The 24,272-nt window shown below is 43.5% G+C and overlaps 1 protein-coding gene across 1 annotated transcript in view; it reads right to left on the reverse strand.

Moving 5' to 3' along the window:
• The window catches only part of LOC309550447 (C4b-binding protein alpha chain-like), a gene marked incomplete at its 3' end in the record, with an annotated part of 129,067 nt that overhangs the window by 23,009 nt on the left and 81,786 nt on the right, over nt 1-24,272 (reverse strand). Inside the window, exon 6 of the mRNA XM_082250825.1 lies at nt 5,879-6,136. Within this exon, the coding sequence (XP_082106951.1) occupies nt 5,879-6,136 (258 nt within the window). The remainder of the gene's footprint in view (nt 1-5,878; nt 6,137-24,272) is intronic.

Consider the following 24,272-nt stretch of genomic DNA (forward strand, 5'->3'; position numbering starts at 1 on the left):
CTTGGTATCCAAAAAAAGTAACTTGCAGAAACTTACAAAGCCAAACTGAAGCACATTTTTCACTTCTGTTCCCGTCAGACTCCACTCCTATTCCTTGTATTCCACCAAACTCAACTCCTTTTCCTTCTTTTCCACCAGACCCCACTCCTATTCCTTCTATTTCACCGGACTCCACTTCGATTCCTTTTATTCTACCAGACCCTACACCTAGGTCTTCTTTTCTACCAGACACTGCTCCTATTCCCTCTATTCCACTAGAGCCCACTCCTATAACTTTTATTCCACCAGTTCCCACTCCTATAACTTTTATTCCACCAGTTCCCACTCCTATAACTTTTATTCCACCAGTTCCCACTCCTATTTATTCTATTCCAACAGACCCCACTCCTATTCATTCTATTCCAACAGACCCCACTCCTATTCCTTCTATTCCGCCAGAATCCACTCCTATTCCTTCTATTCCGCCAGAATCCACGCCTGTTTCTTCTATTTCACCAGACCCCTCTCCTATTCCTTCTATTCCACATTCCACCAGAGCCCACTCCTGTTCTACCCAGCCCTTATGTCTTCTTTTCTACCAGATCTCGTTCCTATACCTTCTATTCCCTCAGACCCTCCATTCTATTCCTTCTATTCCACCAGGCTCCACCCCTATTTGTTCTATTTCACCAGACTCCACTCCTATTTCTTCTATTTCACAATACCCAGCCCCTATGTCTTCTTTTCTACCAGACCCCACTCCTATTCCTTCTATTCCACCAGACCCTGCTTATATTCCTTCTATTCCACCAGACCTCGCTCCTATTCCTTCTATTCCCTCAGACCCTCTCTTATTTATTTTATTACACCGGACCCAAGTCCTGTTCCTTCTGTTCCACCAGACCCCACTCCTCTTCCTTTTATTCCACCAGACCCCATTCCTATTCCTTCTATTCTACCAGATGTCACTCCTATTACTTCTATTCCACCAGACCCCCCTACTAGGCCTTCTATTCCACCAGACCCCGCTCCTATTCCTTCTATTCCACCAGACTCCACTCCGATTCCTTCTATTCCACGAGACTTCACTCCTATTCATTGTATTCCATCAGACCCCACTCCTATTCATTCAATTCCAACAGACTTTGCTCCTATTCCTTCTATTCCACCAGACACCGCTCCTATTCCTTCTATTCCACCAGACCTCGCTCCTATTCCACCTGACTTCGCTCCTATTCCTTCTATGCCTTTCACCCAAGCTCAGTCAAAGAGGGAGAGAAATTAAGTCAATTTAATTCCAATTAAGCATCATCTGAATACAGTATGTGTGTGTCTAATAAAGAGGCCACTGAGTGTTCAAGGTCATAACCTTGAACACTCAGTGGCTTATGAACCCCACAGGAGTAGACTTTCCCTGTCTCAAAGTGAGACATCAGGGTTCTGTTTAGACCCCTGACATTTCCCCAGAGCCCCCCCCCCCGCGGGGATTATGTAAAATATAATAATAAAAAAATAATAATAAAATGATAAAAAAATATAAAGCAACAAACATAAAAAACTACTGACACCAGTGGCGGAACTACCAGGGTTGCAAAGGTTGCACTTGCGACTGGGCCCCTGGTGTGGGGGGACCCCAAGAAGACATGAGGGGTGGCCTGCTGCAGAACCGTAATAAAGGATCCCACCATGAGGGTAAAGGGCCCCGGGATCAGTGAGAAGGCCCCCCCGGTCAGGGTCCAGGGGGGCCTTCATGGTTTCTTGTACTGGGGCATTGAAGGTTCTAGTTACGCCTCTGCTGTAAGGGATCTGCTATGGTATCTGGGACCCCTAACCCTCAACTCCCCTAACCCTCTCCTCCATAATCATTCTACAATAACATTTTTTGGGAAAAAATACACTTTAATGAATTAGAAAGGGTTCACACTGATGCGACTTGTATGCGGGTTTCCCCGGCCCCAATTCGCATGACAGGAGAGTGTGACCGGCTCTCAGTGGAGCACACTGGAAAAGGGTTCTGTCCGTCTTTGGCTCTGTTTCAGGTCCGAATTCAGGAAAAAATTTGGACCTGATTCGCACCTGAAATGGTGAACAGGGACGAACCGGACCCCCCCTGCTGTGAGCCGCGGCCGGTGTTAGTGTGAAGCCAGGCCAAAATAAAAAAGCCAGGCCAAAAAAAAAACAATACACAATAGTTAACCCAATTTGTTTGTATAATGTGAAAGATGATGTTATGCAGAGTAAATAGATACCTAACATGCCAAGCATTAAAATTGCGTCTGCCGTGAAATGGTGGCAAACTACGGTGCTTAAAATTCTCCATAGGCGTCACTTTAAACACCTTTACAGGTTACCAGTTTAGAGTCTGCTGCTAGAATTATTGCTCTCGCAATTGCACAATCGTGGTAGTTCCCCACTTTTGTGGTTCAATCACCATTTATATATGTGTGCGGGAGTAACGTATACGTTTGCATTTGCGCGTAAGCACAGAGAGATGGGGGTATTTTTATATATAATCTCTCCGCTGGCCTCCAATGCAGCTGATCAGACACCGATCAGTCTGATCGGCTGCCTTCCTGGCCAACGGCCAGGTAAACAAAGAGGTGGACCAGGAAGTGATGACATACACGTTGCTTCCTGTTTCCGGGGGCACAGAGAGAGAGGAACAACATCAGTTCCTCTCTCTGTTCCGTGCAGCCCATGCCGCCAGTCGCATCGTTCCCGGGCTCTGCGATCAGACGGTAGGGCCCGGGAGAGGCGGCGGTGGTAGTGGGGTGGGACCCTCTTCCACCACCCACAGAAGTGATCGAGTGGCTATTTAGCCACTTAAATCACTTTTCCCACAAAGGGAATCACCGGCTAAAAAATTCAATACCAGGATGATGCCTGTAGGTGCAGGCATCATCCCGGAATGACTACTGCAACCTGAGAACGTCCATAATAATTTTTGCTATTATTTATTTTATACAAAACTTTATTTTTTACACATTTTTCTTGAATTTACTTTATTGCTATCACAAGGGATGAACAACATCCCTTGTGACAGCATGGGCTGTGACAAGTCCTCTTTATGGAGAGATCTGAGGTCTATTAGACTCCAAATCTCTTCTCTGGCTTCTAATGCAACTGAACAGACACAGATTGGTCTGATCGGCTCCGTGATCAAACGGTAGAGCCAGCGGCGGGACAGGGGTGGGATCCCCTTCTGCCACCCTCAGAAATGATCGAGTGTCTATTTAGCCACTTAAATCACTTCTGCTACAAAGGGAATTGCCACGTCACTTGTAGTGACTCTCCAGCAGAAATAATTGTAGATTTTGGCGAGTTGGTGTTCTCACAGACCACCTTCAGTGTATACATTATGGTACATGAAGAGTTGGCTCTTTTAACAGCACAAAGGGTACGGAGAAAAAAAGTTGTCACTTCCGAAGACGTCCCATTCTGACGAAACGTGTCAAGTTGGCACGCACGTTGCCTCGCTCTGAAGTCCGCTGGTGGAACGCACGCCATAGACCGCACTTTCGGGTCCTGCGGAGCTACCGCTACACACGGAAATATCCAACCGCGAGGCTGGAATACACACCGGTGAGGACAGGAGCATTTTAAACTATATCTTTTATTCGTTTGAAGGACTGTTTTTGGACTTTGCTGGATTGATTTTGTATTTTAACATATTGTACACGATTTTGAAGTGGGGTTTTTATTTTGAGTGCCCACCAATTCCGGAATGATTTTAACCACTTGCCCACCGCTCACATGGAGCGTACTGCGGCAAAGTGGCACGATCCCGTCCAGCGACGTAGACCTACGTTGCTGGACTCCTCCCCCTGTAGGCGGCGCTCGCGCGCCGCCGGAGGCGCGCTCCTGCTGTTTTCATTCACAGCGGGAGTCGGGCCAGGGGAGGAGCAGCGGCGATCGCCGCTGCTCTGCCCCGATCGTCGGGGAATCGAGTGAGGAGATCCGCCCGCCTGTGTAAACAGAGCGGGCGGATCTCCATAGTGACAGGGAGTGACAGATCGGACTGTTCAGCATAGCTGGACATCCGATCTGTCCCTGTCTCACAAAGTCACCTCCCCCCCACACGTCAGTAAGCACCAGGCATACATTAACCCCTCCCTCTCCAATAAAATTAACCCCTTTACTGCCAGTGTCATTTTTGCAGTAACAGTGCATATGTATAGCACTGATTACTGTAGTAATGTCACTGGTACCCCCAAAAGTGTCAAAAATGTCAGTCAAGGGTCCGATCTGTCCGCCGCAATGTCGCAGTCCCGCAAAAAAAAATCGCAGATCACCGCCATTACGCGTTAAAAAAAAAACACCAAAAATGACAGAAATCTTTCCCTTAGTTAGTAAACGCAATAACTTTTGCGCAAACCAATCAAAATACACTTATTGCGATTTTTTTTACCAAACATAGGTAGCAGAAAACAAATTGGCCAAAAATTAAAAAAATATTAGATTTTTACATTTTTTGGGGGGGGAATTTCATATAGAAAAATGTTAAAAATATTGTTATTTTTTCAAAATAAACGCTCTTTTTTTGTTTATAGCGCAAAAAGTAAAAATCGCACAGGTGATCAAATACCACCAAAAGGACGTAAATTTAGTTTGGGTACAGCGTCGCACGACCGCGCAATTGTCAGTTAAAGTTGCACAGCGCCGAATCGCAAAAAGTGGCCTGGACGGAAGACAGCAAAATCCTTCGGTGGTAAAGTGGTTAAGGAACTTGCAGTGGTTTTATTATCCTGTGTGGATAAAATAAAGGAGTTTTTAACACTCTGCATGAGGAGAAGTCCTTTTGTTTTTATTCCCATACTCTGAGCCACCAAGTATCCGGGGGAGAGGAGTCCTGTGTCCGCCAGCCCCCTGGGAGATAGCCATACCCTGAGGACCTTAGCTGAAGTTAGGAGCCTGGAGGCACAAAGATCAAGCCCATTTTGATTCCTTGTTGGCGTACGCCATCAGGAATCCACTCCATCTGGTAAGTGAGCCTTCTTACCATTTGAGCACCAGTGGTGACCGGCGAAGGGACACAACACAGCCACCATAATACAGAGGCTTTTTTGCACCATTGCACGTTTCTCTTTTTATTAGAAGATTTTTAGAAGGTTGTATTTATATTTATCGTCATTGATATTGTTTACCATGATAATGTTTTAGGCAACTTTCACATCTATCGTTATTGGTTACCAAGATTTAGTACCATAATGTTTTAGGTAACTTTTACATTGTGCACACCTTTACTGTATAGCCGGTTTTTATACATGGTTTTTATACTTGGTTTTTATATGGTTGACATCCTTTGAATACTACGAGTCCTTTGAGTGGCATAGCGCAGTTTTTTAAACCTACAATATTTGCCATAACTATTTATAGTTATTTAACGTGCAGCTTACCACAACATATATACCAGTGCCGCAAAGTTATCTCTTATTACAGGTCATGTTGTTGGTTAGTAGCGGGGGGACTAAGAGTGTCCAGTCGTTATATTGTGTACTGTAGTGTATAGGCTGCCGGTGTTCTGTGCAAACACCAACTCCTCGAAATCTCCAATTATTGCTGCTGGAGAGTCACTGGAAGTGACGTGGGTGGAGATTTTGGAGAGTTGGAGTTTTTGGCAGAACATCATCCCGATATAACTACTGAAACCTGAGGACGTCTATGGGCGTCAAAGGTTAAAAAGACAAAGGTGACTGGTGTCCAATATTCTTTCTCTGTCCCCCCATTTTAGCCATGAGTTCAGCCCTGGGGTGAAATGCTAGCCCGCCCACTGCCTCTGGAGGTGCTATCCTGCTCCTGGCATTGAAGTGCTACCGATAAATGGCGGGCTGAGGATTATGGGCAGTGTTTGCTGATATCAGAACAGACAATACTGGTAAAGGACAGAACATTCTCTCACCTGGGTTATCCGTCCAGATATCTTCGTCCTCCAGGTTGTCATCTCCCTGCCCTGTATAAATTTTGGTGCTTATAGTATATTTAGAAGATGGCGTTAGATCAGTGAATGTCCCACCATTACCATATAAAACTTTACACCATTGACTATAAAAAGAACAAAACTCCACAGTAAATCTCCAGGTATCGGGACATTGAGGACTGCAGGACAAGTGGAAGCCAATACTGGTTGCGGTGACTCTCCAATCTGTAAATGTGACTCCTGACAAAGACAAGATGGAGACATGAAACTCTCAGAGATGATTTATAATAAAAGATATCCGCTCTCCATCACATTCAGCTGTATTTCTCAATACCGGGATCTGTATTTTACAGTCCATTCATAGAACTGATCCTGAGGAAGTTCTCCCCGGTTAACACAGTAGAAAGCTTCATGATCAGAGGAGAGCCCACCAAAGTCACATCATGGCATTTTTTTTTTACAATCCCATCATTTTTAGATCTCCCAAACCATTCAGGGTATGCACATTTATTTACCACTTTGCTGTACTTTATCCGCTTACAGCGGAGTTCCACTCAAAAGTGGAACTTCCACTTATCTGTCTCCTCCCCCCTCCCCTGGTGCCAGATTTGGTCTCTTTTGGGGGGGGGGGGGAGTGGGTACTTGTGTTTGACTCCTGCGGCGAGGTACGTCAGAAGTTCGGCCCCCCTCCTCCTCCCTTCTCATTCCTCTGCTTCCTTGCCAGGAACCGAGCACAGCGTGCTTTGCGCATGCACAGTAGGGACCCGGCCACGAAGCCGGCAGCATCCGATAGCCGATGGAAACATCGGCTGCGGTGCCGACATCGCTGGATTCCAGGACAGGTCAGTGTCCTAATATTAAAAGTCAACAGCTACAGTCTGTAGCTGCTGACTTTTCATTTATCGCTTCGAACTAAGGACAAAAACGCCACTCCTGCACCACGCCGGGATCCGGCAGTATCTTCCAGCGTCAGCCACAGACTCTCCGCATTAACACCAAGAAAACTAGATGGAATGCAAATAGGAAATAGAGAAGCCGATAGTGCATTACCTTTTAAACATTTATTTAAAACATAAACGGTTGCACTTACATTTAGATGACAAAAGCTTTGCTAGACAGACAGATTGTTGCATGGATTGCTGGGCCGCCTGCAGTGCGGACCGAGCAGCGTGACGATACAGCCCTCCACCTGACTTGTGCCACGTTTCCCCAATAACTGACATCAACTGGGATTGGAGTATGCGCTATACTTTATAACCACTTCAGCTCCATACTCCAATCCCAGTTGTCGGCTTCTCTATTTTCTAATTGCATTCCATCTGGTTCTCCTGGTGTTATTGCGGAGAGTCTGTGGCTGACGCTGGACGCTACTGCCGGATCCCGGCGTGGTGCATGAGTTGCGTTTTTGTCTTTAGTACGGAGCGATACTTGCTGTATTGATGAACATCCCAAAGTTTGGCTATCGAAGCTATGTTTCTATGAGCCCATTGATACTCTGTATCTGGTGAGCAGACACCTTATTGTGTGCACACTGGGAATCTGCATGCAGCACTCGAAGGGTTAAATAAGTGAATCCCCTTTACCCTGATTGCAGTCTGAAATCCTATGGACTTACCTGAAGATTTCTCATTCCAAGAGGCTTTTCACTTTGGACTTTTTTCACCTCACTCAGCACTTTATTTCTTTTATCATTCTGGTTTAACCGCTTACCGCAAAGTAACGAAGATCTACGTCGGCTGACATTGCGTGGTTATACCCGGGGTGATGCCTCTAGCTAGAGGCATCATCCCAGTACCGTTGTTTAGAGCCGGTGGTCGGCTTTCCAGCGGTAATGACCAATGCGGCCCGGGAGCCGCTCGATCGCTACCCCGGCGAGCTGGAGGGGATGCCTCCCGCCGTCTTTCGCGGCTCTGCCGGGTCTCCTGTCCCACCGGGAGACCCGAGCAACCAGCCGGCACGTCCGCCAGCTGGATGGAGTCCCGATCAAAGCCGGATGCGGCTTAGATTGGGTCTCCGATGACGTAACCCGGAGGCGGCGTCCATGACGTTACGTCTGGGTTACTCGGCTGCTAAAGGTGGCAGATTAAAAAAAACGAGTGTATTCAAAAATGCCGTTTTCGGGGTTTTGAATACATGGAAGTGTATTGGAGGGGTTTGGGGTCTTTTAGATCCCTCCATAAAGAGTACCTGTCACTGCATATTGCTGTCACATTCCTTCCGATCCCTCCATAAAGAGTACCTGTCACTGCATATTACTGTCACATCCCCCCCCGATCCCTCCATAAAGAGTACCTGTCACTGCATATTACTGTCACATTCCCCCCCCCGATCCCTCCATAAAGAGTACCTGTCACTGCATATTGCTGTCACATCCCCCCTGATCCCTCCATAAAGAGTACCTGTCACTGCCTATTACTGTCACATTCCCCCCGATCCCTCCATAAAGAGTACCTGTCACTGCATATTACTGTCACATTCCCCCCCCCGATCCCTCCATAAAGAGTACCTGTCACTGCATATTGCTGTCACATCCCCCCTGATCCCTCCATAAAGAGTACCTGTCACTGCCTATTACTGTCACATTCCCCCCGATCCCTCCATAAAGAGTACCTGTCACTGCCTATTACTGTCACACCCCCCCCCCCGATCCCTCCATAAAGAGTACCTGTCACTGCATATTGCTGTCCCATCCCCCCAATCCCTCCATAAAGAGTACCTGTCACTGCATATTGCTGTCACATGCCCACGATCCCTCCATAAAGAGTACCTTTCACTGCATATTGCTGTCACATCCCCCTCCCCCCCCCCCCCGATCCCTCCATAAAGAGTACCTGTCACTGCATATTGCTGTCACAAGGGATGTTTACATTGCTTGTGACAGCAATAAAAGTGATCAGATTTTTTATTTATTTTTTAGAAAAACCTGTGTTAAAGTTAAAAAAATAAATAAAATAAATAGGAAAAAAAATAAAAAATTTAGCCACCCCTGTCGCCGTTAGCTCACACACGAAAGAAAACGTATACGGAAGTCGAGCCGCAAATGAAATCGCTGTTCAAACCACACATGTGAGGTATCGCCGCGATCGCCAGAGCGTGAGCAATCATTTAAAAAAAAGAGCTACACTCCAACTCTAAACTGGTAACCGTTAAAAAATTTTAAAGCGTCGCCTATTGAGATTTCTATTGACCGTAGTTTGTCGCCATTCCATGGGTGTGCGCAATTTTAAACCGTAACATGTTGGGTAGCTATTTACTCGGCGTGACATCATCTTTCACAATATACAAAAAAAAATGCGCTAAGTTTACTGTTTAGTTTTTTTTAAATGCAGTGAAATGTGATTTTTCGTAATTGGCAAAATTACTTAGAACCCCCAAACATTATATATATATATATATTTTAGCAAAGACTCTGGAGAATAAAATAGCGGTCATTGCAATATTTTTTGTCACGCGGTATTTGCGCAGCGGTCTTTAAAACACAATTTTTTTTACTAATGGACGGACCGCCACTGGTTTATAGCACAAAAATGTTTAAACCGCAGAGGTGATCAAATACCATCAAAAGAAAAGCTCATATTGCGGGGAAAAAAGGACATCGATTTTATTTGGGTACAGCAATTGTCAGTTAAAGCAACGCAGTGCCGTATCGCAAAACATGGCCTGGTCATTAAGGGGGGTAAATCCTTTCAGGAGCTGAAATGGTTATAAAGTATAGAGCTCTTAAAAGAAAAAAGGAAAAAGCACTATGGCTGTTAAGCATGTGCATGATGGAAAAAAATCAGTTTAGTTTAGAGCCGGTTCACATAGGCGCTACCCGACTTTGGCGGGCGACCTGTGAAGTCGCGGTGCGCAGCTCGCACAGCGACCTCGGAGCGGCATGCACGGACTTTATATCATTGAAGTCAATGCAGGTCGCTCCAGGTCACCCTAAAGTAGCTCAGGACCCTTTTTCTAAGTCGGAGCGACTTGTGTCGCTCCTATTAGAACGGGTCCTGTGCTAATCTATGGCAGGCGACCCACGGCGACTTGTCAGGCGACCAGGTCGCCTGACAAGTCGCCCCAGTGTGAACCGGCTCTTAGTTTAGATTTGTTAATCTAGTTATTTAATTTAGTTACATTTCGGTTGATTCGTTCAATTCGTATTCAGGATTCGTATTCGGAATTCGTTTTAGGTGTTCTTCTAATTTTTTTTTTTTTCTAATTTACTGATTTTTTTTTTCGATTTGAAACGGTCTAATAGAAAACTTTCGATTTTTTTTTTTTTGTTCGATTCAAAAGTGGCAAAGTGAACAAACCAAAGAAAAATCTTCACCAAATTATTATGTAGCACTGCCCCCTTGAGGACTGCTAGATCTTCTCTCTTTGGGTCCCCCCTGGTTACCAGCACATGGCCATAAGCAAATACAATTCCTTAGTTCTCCTTGGCTCACACTCCAATAATCAGTCCCGGGGTATTTGGTTGTTTTTGTTGTTTATTGTAGAATGGGGGATAGGAGAAGGAAATAGTGGGATACTCCCATTTAACTATTCACAGCGTTTGAGGACTCCTATCTTCTCTACTTAGCATTAGGTATGGAAAAGCCAGGCTGTTGATTCATCCTGCCACTTTGGATGAATGTGGATTAACTCCCTTAGCGGTAACCCTGAGCGTTACTCGGGGTGGTTTTTTCATGCTAGGATCGGTATCCCCGAGTCACGCTCGGGGTAGATGTGCAGAGCCTGCAGCGGGGTTCCTTACCTTCTCCTGGCGATCCAGCGATGATCTCCCATTGCTGTGATCGCCGACGAGATCCCCGCCGCGCCATCCGTCGCTCTGATGACTTCCTGGTTCCGTTCCCTGCAGCACCAATGGTGCATGGGAACGGAACTGGGAGGGAAATTCAAATGTTGCACAAACACAAACACATAAAAAGGAGGCGATACAATGTAATCTGAGAGGATTACACTGTATCACCTTAGTATCAGAAAAATATCAAATATTATAAATTGTAAATTATAAATTATATTATTATATTATTAATATATATTATATATATATATATATATATATATATATATATATATATATATATATTATATATTTAATATATATGTATATATATATATATATATATATATATATATATATATATATATATATATTATATATGTTATAATATTTATATTTTATTATATATTTTATATTTTATAATATATGTATTATTAATATAATATTTATATTTTATTATATATATATATATATAATAAATTATAAATATCAAAAAATTGTACCGCTTTTGATACATAATTCCTGACATAATCATACCGCCAGGGAGGTTAAGTCTCTCATCTCTAAGACGACTTAAAGAAACCTCAGTTAGCTTCAGGACACTCTCCCTAGTATCCTCTCTCTTCCTCTGCTGACACCCGTCCACTGACTATCCTACAAGCAGGGGTGGCCCCCCTCAGGTCAGGCCCCTTGGCATGAGTCCCTGTGCTGACGATACTGAAGTCCCAGGGTCTTCAGTGTCTCCCCTCCCAGTCAGCTTCCCTGAACCTTTGGGTTCAGCTCCTCTCAACTGCTCCTCCAGCCCTCAGGACGACCTCCTGCGACCACATGGCACCTCTACAGAGGAGGAGGCAACCGCCCCCTCCCTCTGGGACTCCGCTCTCCAGCCAATGAGCACATGTGCTCCTGGCTTTTGTACAGTATCCCAGAATGCACTGAGACGACCTGCCCTCTGTCAATCATCAGGACTGTATCAAAAGCCTATGCACCCATTCGTCAGGTTTCCTCCTCCACTGTCCAACATGCCTCCCTATTGGACCATCGTGAAACACTCTCAAGACTAAATAAATCACATACTGAGGACAATGAGCAGACCTCACTAACAGACCCTGCTCCCTGGTAGGCAGAGAACAATATAGATTTACCTTCAGCCCGTCTGGTAAGCAGACAGAGCTCAAATCTATACTTCTCTCACTTACCTACCTAGGAGGGGGCTACAATTACAATGACTCTTTAACCACTTCAATACCCAGCACTTTCACCCCCTTCCTGCCCAGGCCAATTTTCAGCTTTTAGCGCTGTTGCATTTTGAATGACAATTGTGCAGTCATGCAACATTGTACCTAAACCACATTTATGTCATTTTCCCCCCACAAATAGAGCTTTCTTTTGGTGGTATTTGATCACCACAAGGTTTTTTCTTTTTTGCTAAACAAATAAAAAAAGACCGAAAAATTTGAAAAAAAAAAAAGTTTTTTTGTTTATGTTATACAATTTTATAAAAAGATACATTTTTTTCCTGCACTGATGAGCACTGATGAGGCCGCACTGACAGGCACTGATATGCAGCACTGATATGTGGCACTGATATGCAGCATTGGTGGGCAATGATAGGTGGCCACTGATGGGAACTGATACGCGGCATTGATGGGCACTGATAGGCGGCACTGATAGGTGGCACTGATATGCAGCATTGGTGGGCACTGATAGGCGGCCACTGATGGGCACTGATAGGCGGCACTGATGGGCATTGATAGACGGCACTGATAGGTGGCACTGATTGGCACTGATAGGTAGAGATGTCCCGAACTGTTCGCCGGCGAACAGTTCCCGGCGAACTTCGCATGTTCTCGTTCGCCTCTGCGGGCGAACATATGCGATGTTCGGTCCGCCCCCTATACTTCATCATTGAGCAAACTTTGACCCTGTACCTCACAGTCAGCAGGCACATTCCAGCCAATCAGCATACCTCCCTCCCAGACCCTCCCACCTCCTATAAAAAAGCAAGGGCAGCATCCATCTTAGATTCATTCTGAAGCTGCAGTGTTAGTTAGAGCAGGGAGAGTGCTGCTGCTGAATTAATAGGGAAATCATTGGCTAGGCCAGTGTGCTGTGTCCACTCCTGCTGTAAGGACAGCATCCTGACAGCACCCCAAAAAGCCCTTTTTAGGGCTGGTATATCAGTCTGCTTTTATTTATTTTTTTTATATATATTTATCAGGCATTTTTGGAGGCAGGCATGACTTTTTTTGGATTAGTGTCGGGGGGGGGGGGGTGTCTAAAAGTGTACCTGTGAAGTTTCAGCTCTGTCGCATGTCCAGAACGAGAAAAAAAAGATCATATAGGTGTAAAAGGAGGGTCCCACCATCCCTGCTCTACTGAAAAATTATCTTTTTTTCTGGTTCTGGACATGCTACAGAGCTGAAACTTCACAGGTACACTTTTTAGACCCACCAGACACTAAATCACACAAAAAAAAGTTCTTAAAAATTGTAATTTTTGATAGAGAGCCAATTATTGAAAAAATTAAAAAAAATTAAAAAAATTAAAAAAACATTTCTTTGGATTTAGTGTATGCTCTGTAGCATGTCCAGAACCCCCCAAAAAATAGCATTTTTCTTATAATTTTTATTAGAACAGGAATAGGGCTTCTCTACGGCGTTTTTTCTTGCAGGCATTTATCGGGCATTTTTGGAGGCAGGCATGACTTTTTTTGGATTAGTGTCTGGGGGGGTCTAAAAAGTGTACCTGTGAAGTTTCAGCTCTGTAGCATGTCCAGAACCCCAAAAAAATTAGCATTTTTCTTATAATTTTTATTAGAACAGGAATACGGCTTCTCTATGGCGTTTTTTCTTGCATGCATTTATCGGGCATTTTTGGAGGCAGGCATGACTTTTTTTGGATTAGTGTCTGGGGGGGTCTAAAAAGTGTACCTGTGAAGTTTCAGCTCTGTAGCATGTCCAGAACCCCAAAAAAATTAGCATTTTTCTTATAATTTTTATTAGAACAGGAATACGGCTTCTCTATGGCGTTTTTTCTTGCATGCATTTATCGGGCATTTTTGGAGGCAGGCATGACATTTTTTGGATTAGTGTCTGGGGGGGTCTAAAAAGTGTACCTGTGAAGTTTCAGCTCTGTAGCATGTCCAGAACCCCCAAAAAATTAGCATTTTTCTTATAATTTTTATTAGAACAGGAATACGGCTTCTCTATGGTGTTTTTTCTTGCAGGCATTTATCGGGCATTTTTGGAGGCAGGCATGACTTTTTTTGGATTAGTGTCTGGGGGGGTCTAAAAAGTGTACCTGTGAAGTTTCAGCTCTGTAGCATGTCCAGAACCAGAAAAAAAGATAATTTTTCAGTAGAGCAGGGATGGTGGGACCCTCCTTTTACACCTATATGATCTTTTTTTTCTGGTTCTGGACATGCTACAGAGCTGAAACTTCACAGGTACACTTTTTAGACCCCCCAGACACTGAATCCAAAGAATTTTTTTTTTTTTTAATTTTTCGAATAATTGGCTCTCTATTAACCGGTTGCCGACCGCCGCACGACTATATACTGCGGCGGTCAGCCCCGGCCAGGCAGAGTGACGTATCGGTACGTCACTCGCCTGTCACTGACTTGCGAGCCTATAGCGAGCGGGCGCGCGCCCGCCGAGGCGCGCGCCCGCCGCGGCTCGTTCACAGGCAAGTCAGTGCGTGTGACCGGCGGACTCGATGTCCGCCGGCCACACTACGATCGCTCCTGTGAAGGGAGAAAGACAGAGCAGCTTGTGTAAACAAGCTGCCTGTCAGTTCTCCCTGTGTAAAAGTAAAGATCTGACCGTTCTACTATGTAGAACGGTTGATCTTTGCTTTTACACCAATAGCAATGTCCCTACACAGTAGAAAGCACGCCCCTAGGACACACTTAACCCCTCCCTTCCCAATAAAGTTAACCCCTTCCCTGCCAGTGTCATTTTTGCAGTAACAGTGCATATGTATAGCACTGATTACTGCAGTAATGTCACTGGTAACCCCAAAAGTGTCAAAAATGTCAGTCAAGGGTCCGATCTGTCCGCCGCAATGTCGCAGTACCGAAAAAAAAATCGCAGATCGCCGCCATTACGCGTTAAAAAAAAAAACACCAAAAATGACAAAAATCTTTCTCTTTGTTAGTAAACGCGATAACTTTTGCGCAAACCAATCAAAATACGCTTTTTGCGATTTTTTTTACCAAACATAGGTAGCATAAAACAAATTGGCCGAAAAATGTTAAAAAATTTTGATTTTTACTTTTTTTTTTGGGGAATTTCATATAAAAAAATGTGAAAAATATTGTTATTTTTGCAAAATTTACGCTCTTTTTTTGTTTATAGCGCGTGATCAAAAAATCGCACAGGTGATCAAATACCACCAAAAGAAAGCTCTGTTTGTGGGAAAAAAAGGACGCCAAATTCGTTTAGGTACAGCGTCGCACGACCGCGCAATTGTCCGTTAAAGTCACGCAGTAAAAAATCGCAAAAAAACCCCTGGTCCTTTAGCAGCCAAATACTCCGGGGCTTAAGTGGTTAAAAATGACAATTTTTAAGAACTTTTTTTTGTGTGATTGATAGTCCCTGGGGCATGACCCAGAACCCTAAGCACTTTTAAGGGGCATTTATTGGGTTTTAGGGCTTCAAAATTGTGTTTTTTTATTACCGAAGTTCGGGTCCCATTGATTTCAATGGGGTTCTGAAATCCGGACTGAACTTTTGGAAGGTTCGGGTGTTCTGGTCGAACCGAACTTTTCAAAAGTTCGATCTTCCCTAACTGTAACCCTAATACTCTGTATCAAATCTGAACCCTAACCCTATGTATATAACCCTAACCCTCTATATCTAACCCTAGCCCTAACCCTAACCTAACCCTAACCCTCTAACCCTAACCACCTAATGCTAACCCTAGGTATCTAACCCTAACCCTATGTATCTAACCCTAAGTATCTAACCCTAACCCCTAGCCCCCAATCCTAGCCCTAGACAAGCCCTAACCCTAACCCAAACCTCACCCAACCCTAACCCTAACTACTAACCCCTAACCTTAACCCCTAATCTTAACCACTAACCCTAACCTTAACCCCAACCCTAACCCTAACTCTAACCCTAAACTATAAACCTAACCCTCTAACCCTAACCCTCTAACTATAACCATAAACCTAACTGTAACACCCTAACCCTAACCCTTACCCTAACCTTAATCCTAACACTCTAACCCTAACCCTATCCCTAACTCTAACCTTAACCCTAACCGTAAGTGTAGCGGAGTAGCAGTATGATCCACGATATCTCCACTGGTAGTCAGGCACAGAATACAATAATCCCCGTAGCGTATAATATTCCCAACCCTCCAATAACCACACGACACATGGCTTGGAGGTCAAAACTAGACTGCCTTGTTTATTGAAAAACACAGGGATTTACACTCAGCCAAAACCCCTCCCTCTTCGAGACATTCCACGCACAAAACTGAACATCCCATAATACCTTACTCTACCAGACAAACAATAGGACAATAGGAGGCAGGTATTTAACAATAACAAACCCCCACCCCACACATCTCCTGAGGGACACTGCTCAGACATATGATAGTCCCAAGTGAAAGAGATCTCACTCTCTCCACATAAATGAACACTCCAAACACTTGGTTCTTAAAGGTATACACATGCATTGAACATAATGCATATACGAAGGACAATATCCAGTGGCTGTGTTTGCCACAGTAAGTATCTAACCCTAACCCTAACCATAAGTATCTATCCCTAACCCTCTAACCACAACCCTAACCCTCGAACCATAACCCTAACCCTTACCCTAAACCTAACCCTAATCCTAATGCTCTAACCCTAAGTATCTAACCTTAACCCTAACCCTCTAACCCTAACCCCCTAACCCTAACCCTCTAACCCTAACCCTAGCCCTAAAAATAACCCTAGCCCTAATTCTAACCCTAACCCTCTAACCCTAACCCTCTAAACCTAGCACTAAAAAAACCCCTAGCCCTAGCCGAAACCATAGCCCTAGCCCTAACTCTAGGCCTGACCCTAACCCTAAAGCTAACCCTAAGCCATAACCCTAACCCTAACCCTTAACCCTTAACCCTAAACTCTAACCCTAACCCCAAACCCTATCCAACCTTAAAAAAACTCTATCTAACCCTAACCCTAAATCCCTGACCCTAAATTCTAACCCTACCCCTACCCCTAACCCTCTAACCCTAAGCAATAAAAATAACCCTAACCCTAACCCTAGCCCTAACCCTAATTCTAACCCTAACTCTAACCCTAGCCCTAGGTCTGACCCTAACCTTAATGTTAAACCCTAAGCCATAGCCCTAACCCTAACCCTTAAAGCCCAGTTCCTGTCCCATTTTGGTCGGTTCTGGTCTGTTTGCGGTTGTTTGCGGTGCGTTAAACGGGGAGTTGGGTCTGTCAGAGTTTGGTCTGTCACTGTGAAGGGGGCGTAACCCTTACACTACCTGATCGATACAACATCATACCTGATCGTATACACACACTGGATGTTTTAAAGCACGTTATTCCAAACAATTTAGGAATGTTAGGTGATTTATGCCCTTTATGGATTAAAACCCGACTCTGCGTCAACTACGTAATTTTCCATGGGAGTTTTGCCATGGATCCCCCTCCGGCATGCCACAGTCCTGGTGTTAGTAGGGATGATCGAACTTTTGAAAAGTTCGGTTCGACCAGAACACCCGAACTTCACGAAAGTTCGGCCCGGATTTCAGAACCCCATTGAAATCAATGGGACCCGAACTTCTGTAATCAAAAAACACCATTTTTAAGCCCTAAAACCCAATAAATGCCCCTAAAAAGTGCCTAGGGTTCTGGGTCATGCCCCATTAACTATTAATCACACAAAAAAAAGTTCTTAAAAATTGTCATTTTTGATAAAAAAGCCAATTATTGAAAAATTAAAAAAAAAAAAAAAAGAGATTTTTTTTGATTTTTACTTTGGATTTAGTATCTGGTGGGTCTAAAAGGTGTGCATGTGAAGTTTCAGCTCTGTAGCATGTCCAGAACCATGAAAAAAAAAAAGATAATTTTTCAGTAGAACAGGGATGTGGGTCGGGAGCCTCCTTTAACTTTAACACCTATATGATCTTTTTTTCTGGTTCTGGACATGCTACAGAGCTGAAACTTCACAGGTACACCTTTTAGACCCCCCAGACACAAAATCACACAAAAAAAGTTCTTAAAAATTGTCATTTTTGATAAAAAAGCCAATTATTGAAAAATTAAAAAAAAAAAAAAAAAAAAAAAAGAGATTTTTTGATTTTTACTTTGGATTTAGTATCTGGGGGGTCTAAAAGGTGTGCATGTGAAGTTTCAGCTCTGTAGCATGTCCAGAACCAGAAAAAAAAAGATCGTTTGTATTAGAAAACTTTAAGCACAGGAATATGGCTTCTCTGCTGTAACACCTTGCCGGTTTAATAGCAGGCATTTTTTTGGGTTCTTTGCAGTCAGGAAAAACATCTGAACTTGTGTATAGTGGTACTGTGCACAAGTTCTGATGTTTTGCCTGCCTCCAAAATTCCCCAAAAAATGCCAGCAAAAACACACCTGGGCATTTTTTTTTTTGACGCTAGCGGTTTTTTTTGGCATTTTTTGGGGTTCTTTTGAGGCAGGCAAAACATCTGAACATGTGTATAGGGGGGATATATAGACATATATGTCTGAATATATACCCCTAGACATATATAGGTGTGATAGTAGCAGAAATAAATGCTTGCGCTAATGAAATCATTTACAGTAATATATTTCTGCTACTATCACACCTATATATGTCTAGGGGTATATATTCAGACATATATGTCTATATATCCCCCCTATACACATGTTCAGATGTTTTGCCTGCCTCAAAAGAACCCCAAAAAATGCCAAAAAAAACGCTAGCGTCAAAAAAAAAAAATGCCCAGGTGTGTTTTTGCTGGCATTTTTTGGGGATTTTGGAGGCAGGCAAAACATCAGAACTTGTGCACAGTACCACTATACACAAGTTCAGATGTTTTTCCTGACTGCAAAGAACCCAAAAAAATGCCTGCTATTAAACCGGCAAGGTGTTACAGCAGAGAAGCCATATTCCTGTGCTTAAAGTTTTCTAATACAAACAATCTTTTTTTTTCTGGTTCTGGACATGCTACAGACCTGAAACTTCACATGCACACCTTTTAGACCCCCCAGATACTAAATCCAAAGTAAAAATCAAAAAATCTCTTTTTTTTTTTTTTTTTTTTTTTTAATTTTTCAATAATTGGCTTTTTTATCAAAAATGACAATTTTTAAGAACTTTTTTTGTGTGATTTTGTGTCTGGGGGGTCTAAAAGGTGTACCTGTGAAGTTTCAGCTCTGTAGCATGTCCAGAACCCCAAAAAAAGATCATATAAGTGTAAAAGAGGGGTCCCACCATCCCTGCTCTACTGAAAAGTTATCTTTTTTTCTGGTTCTGGACATGCTACAGAGCTGAAACTTCACAGGTACACTTTTTAGACCCCCCAGACACTAAATCCAAAAAAAGTCATGCCTGCCTCCAAAAATGCCCGATAAATGCAAGAAAAAGCGCCGTAGAGAAGCCGTATTCCTGTTCTAATAAAAATTATAAGAAAATGCTAATTTTTGGGGGGTTCTGGACATGCTACAGAGCTGAAACTTCACATGTACACTTTTTAGACCCCCCAGATACTAAATCCAAAGTAAAAATCAAAAAATCTCTTTTTTTTTTTTTTTTTTTTTTAATTTTTCAATAATTGGCTTTTTTATCAAAAATGACAATTTTTAAGAACTTTTTTTTGTGTGATTTTGTGTCTGGGGGGTCTAAAAGGTGTACCTGTGAAGTTTCAGCTCTGTAGCATGTCCAGAACCATAAAAAAAAAGATCGTTTGTATTAGAAAACTTTAAGCACAGGAATATGGCTTCTCTGCTGTAACACCTTGCCGGTTTAATAGCAGGCATTTTTTTGGGTTCTTTGCAGTCAGGAAAAACATCTGAACTTGTGTATAGTGGTACTGTGCACAAGTTCTGATGTTTTGCCTGCCTCCAAAACCCCCCAAAAAATGCCAGCAAAAACACACCTGGGCATTTTTTTTTTGACGCTAGCGTTTTTTTTGGCATTTTTTGGGGTTCTTTTGAGGCAGGCAAAACATCTGAACTTGTGTATAGTGGTACTGTGCACAAGTTCTGATGTTTTGCCTGCCTCCAAAACCCCCCAAAAAATGCCAGCAAAAACACACCTGGGCATTTTTTTTTTTGACACTAGCGTTTTTTTGGCATTTTTTGGGGTTCTTTTGAGGCAGGCAAAACATCTGAACATGTGTATAGGGGGTATATATAGGCATATATGTCTGAATATATACCCCTAGACATATATAGGTGTGATAGTAGCAGAAATATATTACTGTAAATGATTTCATTAGCGCAAGCATTTATTTCTGCTACTATCACACCTATATATGTCTAGGGGTATATATTCAGACATATATTTAAAAAGGTGTGTTTGTTTTATAAGGTTGTAAATAAAGGGTACCACATCCCTAATCTGTATAGAATCTGTACTGGGAAAGATATCCCAAAAGGAAAAACCCACAGCTAGAACCTGAGGTGTACAGGTAGGTGCTGGGGTAAGAAAGCAAGAGAGGGACAAAGGGGGGGGGGGGTGTTGGTGGGAGGGAGTTGGAAGAAGGAAAAGGGGAGATGAAGAAAGAAGATAGAGAAGGAACGGGAAAAGAAAAAGAAAATAAAGATGCGAAGAGGAGAGGAGGGCTGGTGGGACTTTAAAGGTACCAGGTAGTTCAGAATGATAAACACATGATTATAAAACTGGAAATATTTATTAACATAGCATCTTTAAAATACAAAACAAAAAGTACAACATGAATACAAATAATTGGACATATACAGGAAGAGCAAATGTACTGAACATAAGGCAGTAATGATGGTGTAAATAACTAGGTCCAATGATGAGCATTAAACCAATCCCGACATGTTTCGCGGGCAATGCTGCACCGCTTCTTCAGGGGAATAAGAGTATATCAACGTACAGTGCCTGTATGATACAGTGACAACAAACAATTATTGTTAGTTCAGATGCATATATCTAACAACAAGAGCAGAAAGTGCATGCTAATATGGAACATCAAGGGAACACTCAGGGCCATCACCATAGAGAGATCCACCACCAAACCAATTGGATAGAAAGCTCCCCAGAATAAACGTCTCACCCGCGGATGTGGAGGGACATAGGGGGTGGGATAGAGATGTAGGTGTGGTAAACATCCCACTTCTCAAATCATTTCAAAAAAGGTTTTCAAACCGAAATCAGAGAAATTTCCTGATCTATCGAACAATGCTAATATCTGGACGTTCGTTCAACGAGTGTCCAGAGATCTAAAAAAGATTTCCTTGCCCCCCATTCCTAGAAATCTTACCAGAGATCAGACCCTGGCTCTATCCTCACTTCAAAGCAATAAAAATATCCTTATAAAACAATCAGACAAGGGGGGTAACATAGTTGTTATGACTCCTCCCCAGTATGAAACTATGTGTCTAGAAGTCTTATGCAACCGGCAATGGTATTTGCCCATTGAGCCCGATTGCATTGAGGATTTCATTTGTGAATACAGGTCCCTGTGTTTTGAGGCCCTTTCTCAGGGCCTCATAGACAGGGACACGTATAACTTTCTTTTTACCAAATATCCCAAAACTCCTACCTTTTATACCTTGCCCAAGGTGCACAAGAGCTTGGTGCACCCACCGGGGAGACCCATCGTCTCTGGCAACGAGTCGCTCACTGAGCACGCCAGCAAATTTGTGGACTCATTCTTACTACCCCATGTCCTTGCACTTCCGTCCTATATCAGGGACACTACTGACCTTCTCAAACACCTGGAGGAGATTCAGGTCCCTCCGGATGCCCTGCTTGTAGCAATTGATATTGAGGCGTTATACTCTAGTATCCCGCACGACCAGGGCATCCGGATGGCCGAATCTTTCCTCAAGGAACAGGATTACAATACCTGGCCCTTGATGGACTTTGTCCTCCGGCTATTAAGATTCATTCTTACGAGGAATTATTTTACCTTTTTGGAACAAACATACTTGCAGGTCCAGGGGGTAGCTATGGGCACTTGCTGCGCTCCCTCTTATGCGAATTTATATTTGGGTGCCTGGGAGAGGTTGATCTTTTCGGACGAGAGAATGGAACAGTGGATGTCTCACATTTTAATTTGGTACAAATTCATTGATGATCTGTTAATCATATGGACAGGCACAGTAGATGAACTTTCATTATTTTTGAAAGCCATTGACCATAATAATCTAAATCTTAAATTTACTCACACGTTTGACAGACACATGATTTCATTCCTTGATCTGAACATCAGCCTCTCCCCGGATGGCCTTATCGACACGGATCTCTACCGCAAACCCAGTGCAGGTAACACTATCCTAAGCGCAGCAAGTGCCCACCCCGCCCCCTTGATTGCAAGTATCCCTTTTGCCCAGTATCTAAGGCTCCGTAGGAATTGTTCCATGGAGGCTAAGTTTTATGTCCAGGCTGGCCTGCTCCGTGAGCGACTCCTTGCCAGAGGATATTCTAAGACACTGCTCAGGAAGGCCTACAATAGAGCCATCACCTATTCGAGAGCTGATTTGTTATACAAAACTACCTCCAAAAAAGATGACAAAAGTGTCAGATTTATCACCACATACTCTGCTCACGATGATGTTCTGCGTAGGATTCTCAAGCGTCACTGGCCGATTCTTACTCAAGACTTTACTCTTCACAAATATCTAAGTGCCAGACCCAGTCTGGTGTTTAGACGATCAATGTCCCTTAGAGACTGTTTAACTAAAAGTCACTATACCAAAGAGTCTACCAAGATGGGTCTCCCAAAGGGTACGTACCGTTGTGGTTCTTGTGACAAATGTCCTTGGATAAGGGTTGGCACTGGTATTCGTTTGCCCAGTGGCAAGTGGTTTCGGTCGAGACATCATGCCGACTGCAACACTCAGGGGGTCATTTACCTCATGAGTTGTGGCTGCGGGGCATTTTATGTCGGCAAAACCATTCGGAAATTGAGCAAGCGGATAGGGGATCATATCTATCACTCTGAGGGAGGTACAATACAAACGAGCGTCACACGCCACATAGCATTTTGCCACAAGTACGATAACTCCATGGTCTCGTTTTTTGCTCTGGAAGTGATCCCCCAGGATCCCCGAGGGGGAAACTGGGACAAACGGATTCTACAAAGGGAATCCTATTGGATCGAGTCCCTGGAGGCCACCATACCCCCTGGGATTAATGAGGTCCTGACTTACAAACCTTTCTTGGGTTAAAGTGGTCTTTTTCCTAACGCTCTATTCCTTCCTTTTTCTCCTTCCCTTTTCATTCACACTCTATATATAACTTTTTGATTGCCCTTGAACCCGGTCGATGCCAGTTGCTGAACATCTATGCCCTTTACCTGCCCACGATTTATCTCTGGACCATTCGCCCCCTGTGGCACCGCAGATGTGACTCTGGAGAATGGTGAGTTTGCTAATTACTTTCATTATTGAAAACTTTATACACTCTTTTTTCGAGTTGATGTCTCTCTGGGATTCTATATCCCCAATTGCTGTAGTAGTCAATACTTAACATTATGATATGCTTTATTTTCTATGATGTCAAATTCTCCGTGTGCTGGAGGATTCTAGTTCTCCAAAACATGGTATCCTTATATAGAAACTATGGGGAACTTATTGTTTCCTATAAGTTTCTTCTATAATAACTACTTAATATTAGGACTATTACTTTATATCTTACACAAAAATTAATAGGTGTGTTCGTTATTATTTTATCCTTTTTGTCCATTGTCATATTTGTTTATATGCATGCTATGATTCTTTTGGTGATCAAGGTACATTCTGGGCACTATCCATGTGTGTGGTCTTTCCTCCTGCCACTGGGTGGCGTGTTTTCCAGACGTCTCAGCGGATGTGTGGTCCTCTCACACACCGCTGGTCGGGTGGTTCATATCCTTCCGGCGGGGTTGTGGCCGCTTTCTGGGCTGCCCTCGGCGGCCTGATTGGAGCGACACTGCGCATGCGCCTCTTTGGATGCGCGCGCAGTTGAGGACCTGACCCGCCCACGCTACGCATGACGTCACGCGCCGCGTGGTGTCGGGTTGAGGGCCATAATAGGGGGAACAAGTGTCTCATTCAGTCATGCAGGAACCGGTGTATGCGGACATGGCGGTCCCACGCGGGTAAGATACCCAGGATCATATTAGCGTACCTGTTGTCTGATAATAGACGGGTTCTTCTTTCACTTTATAATAGATTGATTTTTTTTATATGCTATTTAGATGTCTGGGATGATTGGCCTCTCCCCTCTGATCAAGCAATATAAATGTAACAGCTCACATTTGGGCTTTATCCATATCCCTAGCTACCTATCTTTACCAAGAGGGACTTTTCCTCCATCGTTGCAGGTATAGCCCCCCCTTTCGCTTATTTATTTATTTTTAACTATTCAACAGAGAGATAATATACAGCATTTTGATCACAGATACAGTACGTGTTTTGATTTC

This window comes from Pelophylax lessonae (assembly GCF_965119305.1).
Source record: "Pelophylax lessonae genome assembly, chromosome: 1".
Classification (NCBI taxonomy): Eukaryota; Metazoa; Chordata; class Amphibia; order Anura; family Ranidae; genus Pelophylax; species Pelophylax lessonae.